The sequence below is a fragment of the Muntiacus reevesi genome, chromosome 1, assembly GCF_963930625.1.
Source record: "Muntiacus reevesi chromosome 1, mMunRee1.1, whole genome shotgun sequence".
NCBI classification, from domain to species: Eukaryota; Metazoa; Chordata; class Mammalia; order Artiodactyla; family Cervidae; genus Muntiacus; species Muntiacus reevesi.
The window spans coordinates 55,257,365-55,271,926 of NC_089249.1; the positions used below are offsets into that span (position 1 = coordinate 55,257,365).

Here is a 14,562-nt window from a genome sequence, read left to right on the forward strand (position 1 = left end):
TTAGCTATTTAATGTGTGTGTGGTAATAATCTCATTGTGGTTTTAATTTGCCTTCCTTAATGACTCATGGTGTTGTGTATCTTTCTGGATGTTTGTCATCTATGTATCTTTGGTAATGCTTCTATTCAAATCTTTTGCCCATTTTCTTTTTTAATTGGATTGTTTGTTTCCAGCTTACTGAGTTTTGAGAATTCCTTATACTCTGGTTACACGTTCTTTATCAAATGTGTGATGCAGATATATTTTCTACCATCTGTGGCTTCTGATAATCTAATCAAATGTTTTCTTTTATATATTATGCTTTTAGTGTAATAGCTAAGAAATCTTTGCATAACCAAGGTCACAAATATTTTCTCCTGTTTTCTTCTAGAATTGTTTTTTTTTTTTTTTTTAATTTTTGTCTGCACTGGGTCTTCGTAGCTGTGTGTGGACTTTCTGTAGTTGAGGCACACAGGCGTCTCTTGTTGCGGACCATGGGCTCTGGGTGCACAGGCTTCAATAGCTGTGGCACACAGGATTAATTGCTCCCTGATATGTGGGATCTTCTCTGACCAGGGGTTGAACCCATGTCCCCTGCACTGGCAAGCGAACTCTCAACCACTGGACTGCTTAGGGAAGTCCATTCTTTTAGAAGTTTTGTAGTGGTTTTTCTAGGCCCATTTGTTGACAAGACTGTCCTTTTTCCATTGAATTGCATTTGTATTTTTGTTGAAAATTAATTCATTTCCTAGGGCTGCCATAATAAAGTATCACAAACTGAGTGACTTAGAACAACAGTAATATTGTCTCTCAGTTTTGGAGGCCAGTAATCTGAAATCAGGTGTCAGCAAGGCTATGCTCACTCTGAAACCTGTAGGAGAGGATCCTTCCTTGCTTCTTCCAGCTTCTAGTAACCCCAGGCGTTCTTTGGTTTATTATACCATAATTCCAGTCTGTGCTCCACATGGTGTTCTTCCATCTCTTCATATCATCTCTCTCTTATATCTATGTTCAAATTCCCCCTTTTTAAAAGGCATCAGATATAATGGATTAGGGCTCACCTTAATGAGGTCACCTTAAGTTGGTTAAATCCGCAAAGACCCAGTCTCCAAATAAGGTCACATTCTGAGGTACTGAGGGATGGAACCTCAGCATACCTTTTTATGGGGTATAACTCAATTCATAACTTTAATTGACCACATGTGTGGGTCTGTTTCTGGATCACCTCTTCTGTTTGATTGATCTGTGTGTTCTTCCTTTTGCCAGTGTCACCCAGTACTACATGTGTTGGGTTGGCCAAAAAGTTCATTCAGGTTTTTCCATATTGTATTATGGACAAATTTGAATGAACTTTATGGTCAGCCCAGTAGCTTTATAGTAAGTATTGAAATCAGGTAGTGTGAATTCTCCAACTTTCTGCTTTTCCAAATTATTGATAATTTGAGTATTTTTATTCTTTTGCCTATCTAACTTTTAAAATCAATCTGTCAGTTGTAGCAAAATATCCTACTGGGATTTTGATTGGAATTATGTTTAATCTTTTCCTTGTTTGCAATCTCAGGGAGACAGCATTCAGGCATTTATCATTAAGTATGATATTAACTGTAGGATTTTTGTAGATGCCCTTTATTAGGATAAGGAAGTTTCCTCTATTTCTAGATCACTGATAGTTTTTATCATGAATGGATGTTGACTTCTGTCAAATGTTTCTTCTACATCTATTGAGATAATCATATAGTTTTTCTTCTTCAGTCTGTTAGTATACTTCATTACATTGATTTTAAACAACTTATCTGGCATTCCCAAGATAAACTCTACTTGATCATGATGGTATTAATTTTATGTATTGTAGAACTTATTGGCAGAAGTTCTTCAGAATATTCTTTTATTACCCTCTTAATGCCTACAGGGCCTGTAGTAGTGTATCTTCTTCCATTCCTGATAATACTGGTAATCTGCATTGTCTTGTTTTCCTGTTCAGTCTGATCAGTTTGATTTTATTGTTTTCAGAGGAACAGATTTTGGTTTCATTGATTTTTCTCTCTCTTTGGTTTTCTATTGTATTGATTTTTATCATTATTTTTATTGTTTGTTTTTTTCTTCTGCATACTTTGGACTCAACTTACCAATAAATTCAACAACTTGGATAATTGTCAAATTCCTTGAAAGTACACAAACTATCAAAACTCAATCTAGAAATAGATAATCAGAATAGCCTTATCTCTATTAAAAAATTGTAGTTGAAAATCTTTCCATGAAGGAAACTCCAGGCACCAGAGACTTGATTGGTGATTTTATTTCAACATTTGAGGAAGAAATAATGCCAGTTTCTACACAATCTTTTTCTTAAAATGGAGGAGGAGGGACTCCTTCCCAAATCATTGTGTAAAGCAGATACATCCTGATAGCAAACCCAAGAAAGGTGTTACTAGGAAAGAAAACTACAATCAAGCCTTCTTTATGAACATAGATGAAAAGTTCTTAAAATTTAAGTGAATTTTCTTCCACAATCTCTGAAAAGGAAAGTATAATCACGATGACTCAGTAGGATGAGCTTCAGGTATTATTCCTCACATTCCTTGCAGGTGGCTCTCTTCCCAATCTTGGATAGCTTACACACACACACACAGTGTTCACATGAAGACTTGACGGTGCTGTCCACAGATTTCTGGAGTTCTCTCTGCAGGTCTCTGCTCTACATATTCAGGCTGCTTCGGTGGCTTTTAGCTCTCAGCCCTCCTGGGCGCCCAGTCCTAACTGCAGACTCTGCCCCGGTGGTAACAGGCAGTCACAGGGCTCAGCTCAATCGTTCTGTCTCTCCCCGGCTTCACTGTCCTGTGCGGCCTGTCATCCAGTGTTTGGAAGCCATAGTTTCATGTATCTTTCTGACTTTTTAGTTGTTCTGGTTGGGAAAGTAAATCCAATTCCTTATAACTCCATCTTGGCCAGAAGCAGAAGTCTATAACTGGAATATGACATGATTATATCACATTTTACAGTGTCAGTATACCCAGATCTTATTAATTCCCATAACGTTTGACGTATAAATTGTTCTCACGTTTTTGTTGTATAGATGATGCCGAAGTAGACCTTTTCATGCACATACTTTTTTGCTTCTATTGAATTATTTCCTTAAGTTTCCAGGAGAATATTACTGGATCAAAAGGTAATTTTAAGAATTCCATTTACGTCTTTTAATCTGCTTCCAATATATTCTTTGTTACTCAAAAGTTTCTGCCTCTTAGTATCCCTGTGACAACAGCAGGGCCGGCCACCAGTGACCTGGCTGCTTCAGCCAGCTCCCAGATGGCTGCTTTCAGGAAGGTTTCCATAGCAACCGGAAGCTGGAAAAACCTGCCTGCCCAGATTAGTGATATCACTTCCAGCTCCTGTTGGGAACTCAAGGACTCGGGGGCAGTTAGTGAGAGAAATGGCCTATATATATAATTTGCAATCTCTTTAGAATATACCCAGAGTCTGACCTGTTCTCACTGTTCCCACAGTAGCAAAGCCAACATCATTCCTACCACGTCACCACCTCCTGCCCCGCAGTCTTCTCTGCACAGCAGCCAGAGAGAGCTTTTAAATCCTGAGTCAGATTGGGATTCACTGCTGCTCAGAACCTTTAGGAGAATAAGATTCGGTTCTCTGTTGCACTGTAAGGCCCTCCTGAGCCAGCTGTCCCCTGCAGCTGTTTCCACCTGCCACATACCTCCCTGCTGCTCCTGCTGCCTGGATCCTCCTTCCTTCAGGAGCCACAGGACTTGGTCTCCCACTTCCTTTTGTTTGGGTCTTTGCTTGGATGTCACCTAATCCTCAGAGAACTTTTCCTGATCACATTAACTACATGGCCCCTTTCTCCTGACACTTCTGTACCTTTACCCTCAGAGGACTGTAGATAGCACCGTCTAACAGCTGTTTCTGTGTTCGTTGTCTGATTCTCTGTTGTGATGTAATTGTGGGGACTTGTGTTTTTCAGTGTTGCATCTCAGCCCTGATAGCCATGCTTGGCTCATGGCGGTGCTCAGTAACTGCTGAGTGACTGATCGAACAAGGGGCAAGCCAAGGTCGGGAAAGGGAGCTACATGCTGAGAACTGTCTTCCCAGCCTGCTCTGTCCTCCACAGACAGCACCCTCTTCCTCCACACGTCCTCCACCCTTCTGGAGGAAACAGCCAGGCGTTGTTTGGAGGCGTTGGTGAGGAGAAGTGTTTCTGATGATCTCAACTGGCATGTGTTACTTTGAACCATAGGAAGTTGTTGTTTTTAGAGGCTGTAATGGACGGTTACCAGCAGTTGCTGTATGGCCTTTAGTAACCTCAGTGTAGAGGGTCCAGTTAGTAACCTTCTGGAAGTTAGGAGGACTCCTGCTTATCGTCTGATGCTTCCTGAGCATTCGCTGTGTGTCAGGGCAGTAGGGTTCTTTGTGTTCTCACGTCATCCTCATAACCACTTCGGGATGTTGGTACTGTTATTCTATCCAGTCTGTGGAGGAGAAAACTGAGATTCAAATAGGTGATGTAAATGTGCCCAAGGTTATAAGTGGGGAGCCACAGAGCTGGGGTGTGACTCCACATCTGTCTGACCAGAGAGGTCTTCACTTGAACCGCAGCACCGTCTGGCCCTGCACGAAGGTGGCAGAGGATGAGCTGGAAAGCCACGCCATCCTAAGGCTGATGCCACAGCAGCGTGCTCGCCCAGGGCTCCGGGCCAGCAGCGGCATGGCCGAGCTCAGGGATTCTTCCCCAGCACTGCTGAGCTGGTGGCCGACCAACATCCTCTCACCAGGTGCCGGCCGGGGACACGGTTATCAGGGTCCATTTGGGAGACTGTTTGTGGGTCTCCTCTTAGCTTGTTTCTCATGTGTGAGGAATGCATGAAAATATGTTGTGAGGATTGAATGCTGACATGATTTTAGGAACTTCTATCTTTAATGTAAAAATACTTGCTGCATCCATCACAGAATTCTGATTCAAAACAGGCCCCACATACCTGTTACTCTGAAGGAACACATTACATCTTCCTCTCGCAAAGCAGACAGACAGGTCTAGGATGGCTGGCCCATGAAGGAAGTGGCTTCTGCCATCTGTTTCTCAGCAGGACTTGTCTGGAAGCAGGAGGGCTTTCTCCCAAGTGGGCCGTCGTGATGGGCATTTAGCTCATACATGACCCAGTTAGGGGCCCAGTTAGGTTGTGTCTGGGCAGGAGGAGGGGCTGGTGACCCAGCTGAACTGCCCTTGGGACAAGCTGACTAGTTTTGGCCCTAGATTGGCAAGTGTGTCTTTAAAGAGAACTAAGTTTTTTTCATGGGCCTAATTTTCAACATGTGCTAGAGTAAAGGGTCCACAGGCTGATGTTTTCTCACGGTGCCCTCGAAGTGGTTCTTTGACTTTCCTTTTTGTTTCTTTCTCACTCACCTGACCCTTCGAGTTTACCCAGAACTGTGCAGACAGCAGGGAGGAGATGAAACCAACAGCTGTCACCTTCGAGCTCCTGTCACCTGAAAAATGGCAGAAGGATGTTTAGGGCTAGGTGGATATGGTTCCAAAACCTAGAGGGCAACTTGTCCTAAAAGATTTCAACCACATCTCCATGGTTATCTTCTGTTTATGGTACCTTACTTTCCTTTCATGGTTAGAAGTAAAGGCCTTCATTCAGAAAAAGACTGAGAAACTGCTTTTCTGTTGAGGCTCAAGTAGGTGATGATAGGTTCTTTCTAGTTCTAAAAGGAACAGGTTAGAAAGTGAGAGGAAGCCCTGAGGGCTGATGCCTCGGTTGATTATTTATTGTTTTAAAATTGAGATACAAATCACATGTTACAAAGTTCACTACTTTTAAAGTGGATGTTTCAGTGGTTTGAATATTTCATACTGTTGTGTGACTAATCACCACTCTCCAATTCCAGACCAGTTTTCACCTCCACAAATAGATACCCCATCAGCGGTCACTCTGCCTTCCCCTCTTCTCCAGCCCCTGTCAGTCACTAATCTACTTTCTGTAACTGGGGATTTGCCTCTGCTGGGCATTTCTTTTAATTAGAATCATACCAGTATTCATCCTCTTGTGACTGGCTTCTTTAACTGACTTGTTACTGGCTTCTTTAACTGTTTTTAGGATTCACCTATGGTATAGCATTATTAGCACTTCATTCCTTTTTACACCTGAATAATAATCCATTGTATGGATATTCTACGTATTTCATATATCGCTTCACCAGTTCTTAGACATATGGGTTGTTTCTGCATTTTGGCTAGAATGAGTGATTTTGCTGTAAACACTCCATGTACAGTTTTCTGTGTGGATAACTGTTTTAATTTCTTGTGGGTAAATAACTAGGAGTGGAATTCTGGGGTCATGCGGCAACCCTACATTTCACCTTTTGAGGAGCATCAGAGTGCTTTCCACAGCAGTTGCTCCATCTTACATTCCCACCAGCAGCATATGAGGCTTCCAGTTTTGCCACATCCTCACCAACACTCATCATTGCCTTTTTGATTATAGCCGTCCTCGTGGGTGTGACATGGACTCTCACTGTGGTTTTGATGTGCATTTTCCTGGTGACTAATGATGTTGAACATCTTTGTACCTTCTCATTGGCTACTTACCATCTGTTATTTGGAGAAATGTCTGTTCAAATCTTAAGCCCGTTTTTAAAAATTGGGCTATTTGTCTCTTTATTGTTGAGTCGTTTTTTAAAGAGGACACAAAGAGAGAGGCAAGGGTTTAAACAGTTAACAGGAGATTTAGTTAGATGCAGCTTCATAGTTTTCCAGCTCTGAGGTGCTGAAAAGTATGGTGGATGAAGTGGAAACGCCGGAGTCAGGTGAGTGGAGGTATTGAGTCAGACGTGTTCTAAGTGATTCCTCAAAAATTCTGGCTTGGAGGAACCTATTCACGGAAGTTTCCACGGTGTCTGGTTTTTGTTTTCTGTTTTAAGGAACATTTGCATGAGCACAGAGCGTCAGGAGTCTGTCTGTGTGATCTTCTCCATCCTTAGGAGTGTGGAGCCTGTCCTCTTGCCTCACAGAGCTGTTGAGAACCACAGTTTTATAGCTTCTTCACAGTATTTTCCTCTTGGATGAAATGTTGAGAACAGTAGGCCTTTTCTTTCAAGTGAGACTTTTCCTTCACTGTCAAACATTTACCTTGCCACCGCCTTGGACCAGCATATCTGAATCTACGTGTAGAAAGGACCCCCTGCAGAGGGGCTGCAGTAGATGACTTTCCCCTTTGCACTCCTGTCCAAGCAGATGTTTCTGGACCAGATGACGCTTGAGGAGCTTCCCAGCTCTGTGACACTAGGCTAGGAAACCCCAGTCTGGATCTGCAGAAGATTTCTCCTGTCCTCTTCGCACAATGTCAGGTGGGAGGCAGGGGCCTGGCTTGGAAATGGGGTGACAGGCCTTCCAGGGGGAAAGGGAGTCTTACCCAAGAGGACCTCCCTGGTGGGAGGGAAGCAGGCTTGTTTCCCACAGACCTTCAAGGGGTCACATGGACCGTCCAGGTCAGAGGAAGTCTTCTGACAGGCCTCTGGGAGAGTTACTGCCACTGTCTCCTCAGTCTTCTCGAGTCCCTGCCCTCCACCTCCCTGCAGTCCTTATACACAGGTGGAAGGAGAGCCAGGGGAGGAGGTCTGGTTCCATCTGGTAGCACGCCGCTGGTCTCCTGTAACTTCTCCCAAAAGTTGCAGGTTGCTAGCTTTCTGCCCTCCCCCGTCCATCCCACTGTGGATGGTCCAGTCCTTTAATGATGGGGGTGGGGGAGGAGGGGTGTCTCAACTTGAATTTACCCCCTGAATACTCTGCATTATGTTTATCTCCCATTCCTGGTCTTCCCTGCTTTTAGGGAGTCACGTACCTTCTGCCAATGGCCCCTTCTCAGCCCTGACTCCAAGCATGTGGCCCCAGGAGATCCTGGCCAAGTACGCGCAGGTACAGCAGGCTCAGCGGCTCTGCTCCACCTGGGGCGCCCGGGGGGCCACCAACTGCTGCAGATATCCTGGGAGGGGAGCTGCTCCCCTGAATTCACATGGGCTCCCAAGTCAGAGACAGCTTCTTAGCTCTACATCCTCTGTGAATCAAGCATTAGGTTGGAGAAAAAGTATGAGCTCTGATCTTGGTATTATGGGGACACGAAAATGCATAAAATGTGTTTCTTGCCTTGACCTTATTATCTTTGACTTCTGAGGAAAACAAGGAAAATGCAGGGAGAATTCAAGAGGGTCGGGGGCCCGTAGCTGAGAGATGACCACAGGAGGCTTCAGGGAAGGCTGGGAGAAGTGCAGTAGTGCTGACCTTCCCCACCCCCGGCTCTAGAAGGAGGAGGCCTTGGAGCAGCTGGAGTTCTGCTATGATGAGTTCGGCTTCCGCGTGGACAAGGAAGGTGAGGCTGAGCCCCTCGGGGGTAACCTCGCCCCTGTCCTTGTTGGGGAGCACCAGCTCTGTGACTGATGACACTGTGGTGGCCTCGGGTTCTGGATGTTTCACCCCGATGTTCTAGAATCATGGACAAAGCCATATCTGATGCTGACGCTATAGTGTACAGAGTCCTCCGGGGTATTTTTGGTTTTGGAGGGGGCAAGGTTCCCTTTTTCCTTTTTTGTCACTCTGCACAGCTTGTGGAATCTTAGTTCTCCAACCAGGGATTGAACCTGGGCCCTCAGCAATTAAAGTGCTAAGTCCTAGCCACTGGACCTCCAGGAATTCCCTGTTTGTGTTTTTAAGATTAATTTTATTGATTGTAATGATAATAAAAGCAATAATGTTCATTATAAAGAATTTTTAAAATACGTCAAAATATAAAGATTAAAACAAATTAACCCGTAATCCTACAACCTGCAGATAACTGCTGATATTTCAGTTTGTTTTTCTCCTGGCTTTGTGAGTATCTTTCATAACCAAGTATCTCTCATAACTATGTACCTTTCATAACTAAGATGGTATCAAATACATGTTTTTATATTGTTCTTATATCTTTTCACTTTATTCCATGAGCATTTTGTCTGTCAGTTAAGATATCCTTTAAAGACTACTTTCTGTGACTGTGACGGTCCCATTGTAATGGACTGGTCATCGTGTATTTGTGACCAGTCTTCTGTAAGCGAACCCCAGGCCATGCCCACTGCTTGCTGCTGTCAGTCGCCACATGGGCACTTGGGAGGCTGTCTGCCAGAACCCAGGGTGGCCTGCACCAAGCAGATAACTGACTGATACCAGCCATCTGCAGGTCACGCACATTTCCAGTTCTGACGCGTCTTCCTTGTTGTCTGGTTCATAGGCAGGTGTTTGTGAGTTAAAAGCTGGAACTGAGAGGAACACAGGGAACTTTCTAGTATGACGGGAGTATTCTGTATCCTGACAGGGTGTTTAGATTTGTTTATTGATCCTCGACAAAGGCAAGGCCAACAGGATTTTCAGGGCAGGAGGGTGAACACCTGGGGAGCGGGGATGGCAGGCTCACGGGTCTGGTTTGGGGGAGACAGTGAAGAGCGCGGACTTGCTGTTCAGGGTGCCAGGGAAGTGGCTGGAAAGGGGGCCCTGGGTTTCAGTGGTGAGATCTGGGCAGTGGACCCTGAGCCCGGCCCTCTGCTCTCGGAGCACAGGCAGCGGGGTCACTGTTCCCCCTCCCCACAGACGCAGATGGCACCCCCTATTCCGGCCAGCTGCTGGAGGATCCCCCCCAGAGGCTGCGCTGGCAGGCCCACCTGGAGTTCACCCACAACCACGACGTGGGGGATCTCACCTGGGACAAGATTGCCGTCTCCCTGCCCCGCTCGGAGAAGCTCCGCTCCCTGGTGCTGGCCGGGGTCCCCCACAGCATGAGGCCGCAGGTGAGGCAGGGGCCCGAGGAGGCCGCAGGGATCAAGGCCCCACGGGGACTGAGTGCTGTGCCCCTCCCTCAGCTGTGGATGCGGCTGTCCGGGGCCCTACAGAAGAAGAGGAACTCAGAGCTGTCCTACCGAGAGATCGTGAAGAACAGCTCCAACGATGAGACCATTGCCGCCAAGCAGGTGAGGCCCTGTGGGGGGAGGCCCCTCAGGGGTGGCCCAGGAGAGCTCGGCGGCCAGGAGGCAGCCCTGGGTAGTCCTTTCACCCCTACGCCTGTGCCTGGAGCCAGCTTCTCCCTTGGTTCCTCTAGGAGTTGGGGGGATAGTCAGAAAGGTCACCATACCCAGTGCATATTAGGGTCCCCTGGAGACTTTAAATGCAGGTTACCAGGCTTCTTTCCAGAGATTCTCATTCCATAGCTCTGGCTCAAGCCCCAGGCTTCTGTAGTTTTGTTGAGAAAGTCCCAGTGAACCACGTGGCCTCAGCTGCACACCAGCTGCGCTCTGTTCCCCAGGGGAGGAGGGTTAGCTTTGACCCAGAGCCTGAGGACCCCCCTTCCTGGAGAGAAGCCAACCTGAGGTTTGCCCCATGCAGGGGTCCCTGGCCGCCTCCCCGGGGGTCTCGGTGTCGTGGGTGCGGAGGCTCTGCCGCTGCAGCTGCGCCTCACGGGCTCTTGTTGTGGGCGGGCTGCCGGCAGATCGAGAAGGACCTGCTCCGCACCATGCCCAGCAACGCCTGCTTCGCCCACGTGAGCGGCGTCGGGGTGCCCCGCCTGCGCAGGGTGCTCCGAGCGCTGGCCTGGCTCTACCCGGAGATCGGCTACTGCCAGGGCACGGGCATGGTGAGCACAGCCCGGGGCGACCCATCTCACCGTCGGGGAGGGTGGTGGGGGCGCCCAGGGGAGCGAGGGGCCAGAAGGACGATTTGCTCCAGGTGCCAGAGGCGGGCCGTGGTCTGTGGTGTGACCCCCACAGGGGCCGCCTCACTCTCACGGGCCCCGAGGGCATGGAGACCTGGGTAGATGCCCCTCGTGACCCTGCCCTGCCAGGTGGCTGCCTGCCTCCTGCTCTTCCTGGAGGAGGACGACGCCTTCTGGATGATGTGCGCCATCGTGGAGGACCTGCTGCCCGCCTCCTACTTCAGCACCACCCTGCTGGGCGTGCAGACGGACCAGCGCGTCCTGCGGCACCTCATCGTCCAGTACCTGCCTCGCCTGGACAGGCTGCTCCAGGAGCACGACATTGGTGAGGGCCCGACCCGCCTCTGCTCTGGGTCCTGGGGTCCCAGCTCGGGCTTAGGTGCTGCGGGTCTGAGGCCTGGGACATGGCCGTGGCGGGCCTGGCAGCTCAGGAGGGAGGAGGGGGCGTGCCCACCCGCGGTGCTCTCTTGCTTTCTGACGCCCCCGCATCCGCCATGGCTCACGGGCCTGGGGGATACCCTCCTCTCTGGCGGTCCCGCGCCCACTGCCCCGGCCCCGCCTCAGGGCCCCTGCCTGTGTCTGCAGAGCTGTCGCTCATCACGCTGCACTGGTTCCTCACGGCCTTCGCCAGTGTGGTGCACATCCGCCTGCTGCTGCGCCTCTGGGACCTGTTTTTCTACGAGGGCTCCCTGGTGCTATTCCAGGCCACGCTGGGCATGCTCCGCCTCAAGGTGACGGCCCAGCCCCAGCGTCAGAGGCGGCTCCCCAGCGCCCCTGCGGGGCCCGCCCTCCGCCTCCTCCCCTCCAGGTCGCGGCCTCCTGCGGCCTGAACACCGGCCCATCCGTGGGGGGGGAGGCGTGTGTCTCTCAGGGGCAGGGCCTCCTTGTGCTCAGCTTGACCATCCAGGGAAGTCACCCCCGTGGCTGGGGTCTGCCAGGCGGTGACGCCCACCCTTCGCCTGGCCCAGGAGGACGAGCTGATCCAGTCGGAGAACTCTGCCTCCATCTTCAACACGCTGTCGGACATCCCGTCACAGCTGGAGGACGCAGACCTGCTGCTGGCGGAGGCCATGCGGCTGGCGGGCTCGCTCACAGCCGTGGCCGTGGAGACCCAGCGCCGCAAGCACCTGGCCTACCTCCTGGCTGACCAGGGCCACCTCCTGGGTGCCAACGCCACCACCAGCCTCTCTCAGGTGGGCACAGGAGAAAGGAGGCCATGCTCACCTCCGCCCCTTGGCTCAGCTCCCAGGGCCCAGCCTGGCCGAACCACCGCTGTGGAGGGACCACCGCTGTGGAGGGATCACCGCTTTGGCCTTGGCACATCCCTGCCAAGAGCCACCCTGTCTGAGCACAGGATAGACCCAGGCTTGAAACGACCCTCAGAGCTGGCCTCAGAGGCCACGTCAGAGAAGGCGGCGCGAGTGAGATGCCGGCCGGGCCTCATGCGGGACGGCTCTGCTCGGTGCCCCCCTGTGCTGAGGCGCCCCCTGCTTTGCTGGGTGCCCAGCCCCGCTGACCTGACTTCATGCTCACAGGTGGTCTGGGTGCCAGATGCCCGGGCCCCGCTGACCTGACTTCATGCCCACAGGTGGTCCGCCGCAGGACCCAGCGGAGGAAGTCCGGCATCACATCGCTGCTCTTTGGTGAGAGCTCTGTGCAGGCGGCCAGACGCTGGGCTGGGCTCTGAAAGCGGGGCGATGGGGGCGATCAGACTCACACCCCGCGTGGACTCTGCGCTTCTTTGGAGTCGGGATGGGGCGTGGCCACGGCTGCCATTGGTCTCTGGACCTTGCAGGGGAGGATGACCTCGAGGCGATGAAGGCCAAGAACATTAAGCAGACGGAGCTGGTGGCCGACCTTCGGGAAGCCATTCTGCGTGTGGCCCGCCACTTCCAGTGCACAGACCCCAAGAACTGCAACGTGGTGAGTCTTGGGGCCAGCCCTGGACGCGGGGCGTGGCCGGGGCCCCACTCCCCTAGCCCTGTCGCGAGCAGTGGTCCTCCCGCCGCCCCGGCAGGAGCTGACCCCGGACTACAGCATGGAGAGCCACCAGCGGGACCACGAAAACTATGTGGCCTGCTCGCGCGGCCACCCGCGCCGGGCCAAGGCCCTGCTGGACTTCGAGCGCCATGACGACGACGAGCTGGGCTTCCGCAAGAACGACATCATCACGGTGCGTGGGGAGCGGCGCCTTCCCTTGGCAGTGGTCGGGTGGCCACGCCCTCGCCGGGCCGCTGGAGCCGAGCTTCCCACGCTTTTCCTTGGCAGATCGTCTCCCAGAAGGACGAGCACTGCTGGGTGGGGGAGCTGAACGGCCTGAGAGGTGAGGCCTCCGTCTGGTCTGTGTCGTTTGGGGCCGGGGGAGGGCGGGCCATGCCGTGAAGCTTGCGGCGGCGCTGGGTTTGCTCGGCGTGCCTGTCGCCCTGTGTCCTCAGCCCCGTGGCAGGTGGCGCCTCAGGACGCAGAGCTGCATGCCTCACGGGCTCTGCTTCTCCCACAGGCTGGTTTCCAGCCAAGTTTGTGGAAGTCCTGGATGAGCGGAGCAAGGAGGTGAGCGCGCACGCGAGGTGGGCCAGTCCCCGGGGCCGCGCCCCTTCTGTCCCAAGGCTGGCGCCCTCCTGGCCCTGGGCTGTGTCCCCCCGGCGTGTGGAGCGCTTGTGAGGACGGGGAGGGGCTGGCTGGGGCCTCAGACCCCGTCCTCCCCCCTCAGTACTCCATCGCGGGGGACGACGCTGTGACGGAGGGGGTCACAGACCTTGTGAGAGGGACCCTCTGCCCGGCCCTCAAGGCCCTGTTTGAGCACGGACTGAAGAAGCCTTCGCTGCTCGGGGGCGCCTGCCACCCCTGGCTGTTTATCGAGGAGGTGAGTGTCCAGACCCTGTGGAGCTGGTGGGGAGGTGACCCGCTCAGCCGGACTCTGTGGCTCTGACCTGACTCACCTCACCCCCCAGGCGGCGGGCCGGGAGGTCGAGAGAGACTTCGACTCCGTGTACTCCCGCCTGGTGCTGTGCAAGACGTACAGGTAACCCGGCGCCTGCATCCTCCTGCAGGGTCCCCCCTGCAGGGTCGCCCTCCTGCAGGGTCGCCCGGCAGCCTGGGGCTGGGGGTGGAGGCGGGGTGTGGCCCCAGCCATCCAGGGCGGTGCAGGCAGCTCTGGTCCCCCCTCAGGTTGGACGAAGATGGCAAAGTCCTGACCCCAGAGGAGCTGCTCTACCGGGTAAGCAGGGGCCGCGGGCGGACCGGCCTCTAGGGTGGGCAGCTGGGGACACCTGAGTGACCACTGTGCCCCCAGGCTGTGCAGTCTGTTAACGTGACTCACGACGCCGCACATGCACAAATGGACGTGAAGCTCCGCTCCCTCATCTGCGTGGGGCTCAAGTGAGTGTGCGCGCCCCCATGAGCAGGGTGTGTGTGCGCGTGCCCTCGCGGGGGATGGGGCTGAGCTGGGCAGACGGAGGTGGGTGGCGGCCAGGGTGGCTCCTGAAGGTCATCCTCCAGCGTGAGACTGGCCGCCGCTTGGCAGGGAGGGGCGCTGGGGCTCGGGCAGCACTGGTTACAGTGAGGTGCGTGGTCAGGGCTCACCGGGGACCTGGCTGCAGGCTGAGGGACGCCGGCCTCGGGGAGCCAGGCTGAGCATGGGGTTTCTGGACTTGCCACCAGGCAGAGGGGCAGCGTCCAGGCTGCGCTGACCTGGGGGCAGGGGTCCCCGAGATGAACTCAGAGCGCACTGTGGGCCTCCTGGCCAGTGAGCAGGGGGGTCACTAGCTGAGTGCCCAGAGGGGCTGAGGGCCCCTGGCGGGAGGTGGTAATGGAGCCTCAGCCGCAGGAGGGGTGGTGA

General features: G+C 52.5%; 1 protein-coding gene across 4 annotated transcripts in view; it reads left to right on the top strand.

Annotated features, from left to right (window-relative positions):
• SGSM3 (small G protein signaling modulator 3) overlaps nt 1–14,562 on the top strand; it is a 34,078-nt gene that overhangs the window by 18,285 nt on the left and 1,231 nt on the right. For 2 of the 4 annotated variants that reach the window (XM_065944455.1, XM_065944463.1), the window contains exons 2-19: nt 7,229–7,341; nt 7,824–7,909; nt 8,294–8,360; nt 9,611–9,807; nt 9,880–9,987; nt 10,503–10,646; nt 10,854–11,049; nt 11,310–11,455; nt 11,693–11,917; nt 12,313–12,367; nt 12,520–12,647; nt 12,742–12,897; nt 12,993–13,047; nt 13,225–13,274; nt 13,435–13,587; nt 13,676–13,746; nt 13,893–13,941; nt 14,017–14,102. In XM_065944455.1, the coding sequence (XP_065800527.1) occupies nt 7,335–7,341; nt 7,824–7,909; nt 8,294–8,360; nt 9,611–9,807; nt 9,880–9,987; nt 10,503–10,646; nt 10,854–11,049; nt 11,310–11,455; nt 11,693–11,917; nt 12,313–12,367; nt 12,520–12,647; nt 12,742–12,897; nt 12,993–13,047; nt 13,225–13,274; nt 13,435–13,587; nt 13,676–13,746; nt 13,893–13,941; nt 14,017–14,102 (1,979 nt within the window). In that variant the 5' untranslated portion in view covers nt 7,229–7,334. Of the gene's footprint in view, nt 1–7,228; nt 7,342–7,823; nt 7,910–7,931; nt 8,361–9,610; nt 9,808–9,879; nt 9,988–10,399; nt 10,647–10,853; nt 11,050–11,309; nt 11,456–11,692; nt 11,918–12,312; nt 12,368–12,519; nt 12,648–12,741; nt 12,898–12,992; nt 13,048–13,224; nt 13,275–13,434; nt 13,588–13,675; nt 13,747–13,892; nt 13,942–14,016; nt 14,103–14,562 lie in introns of those variants that run through there. The other 2 variants (XM_065944473.1, XM_065944483.1) reach the window with 2 other exon arrangements.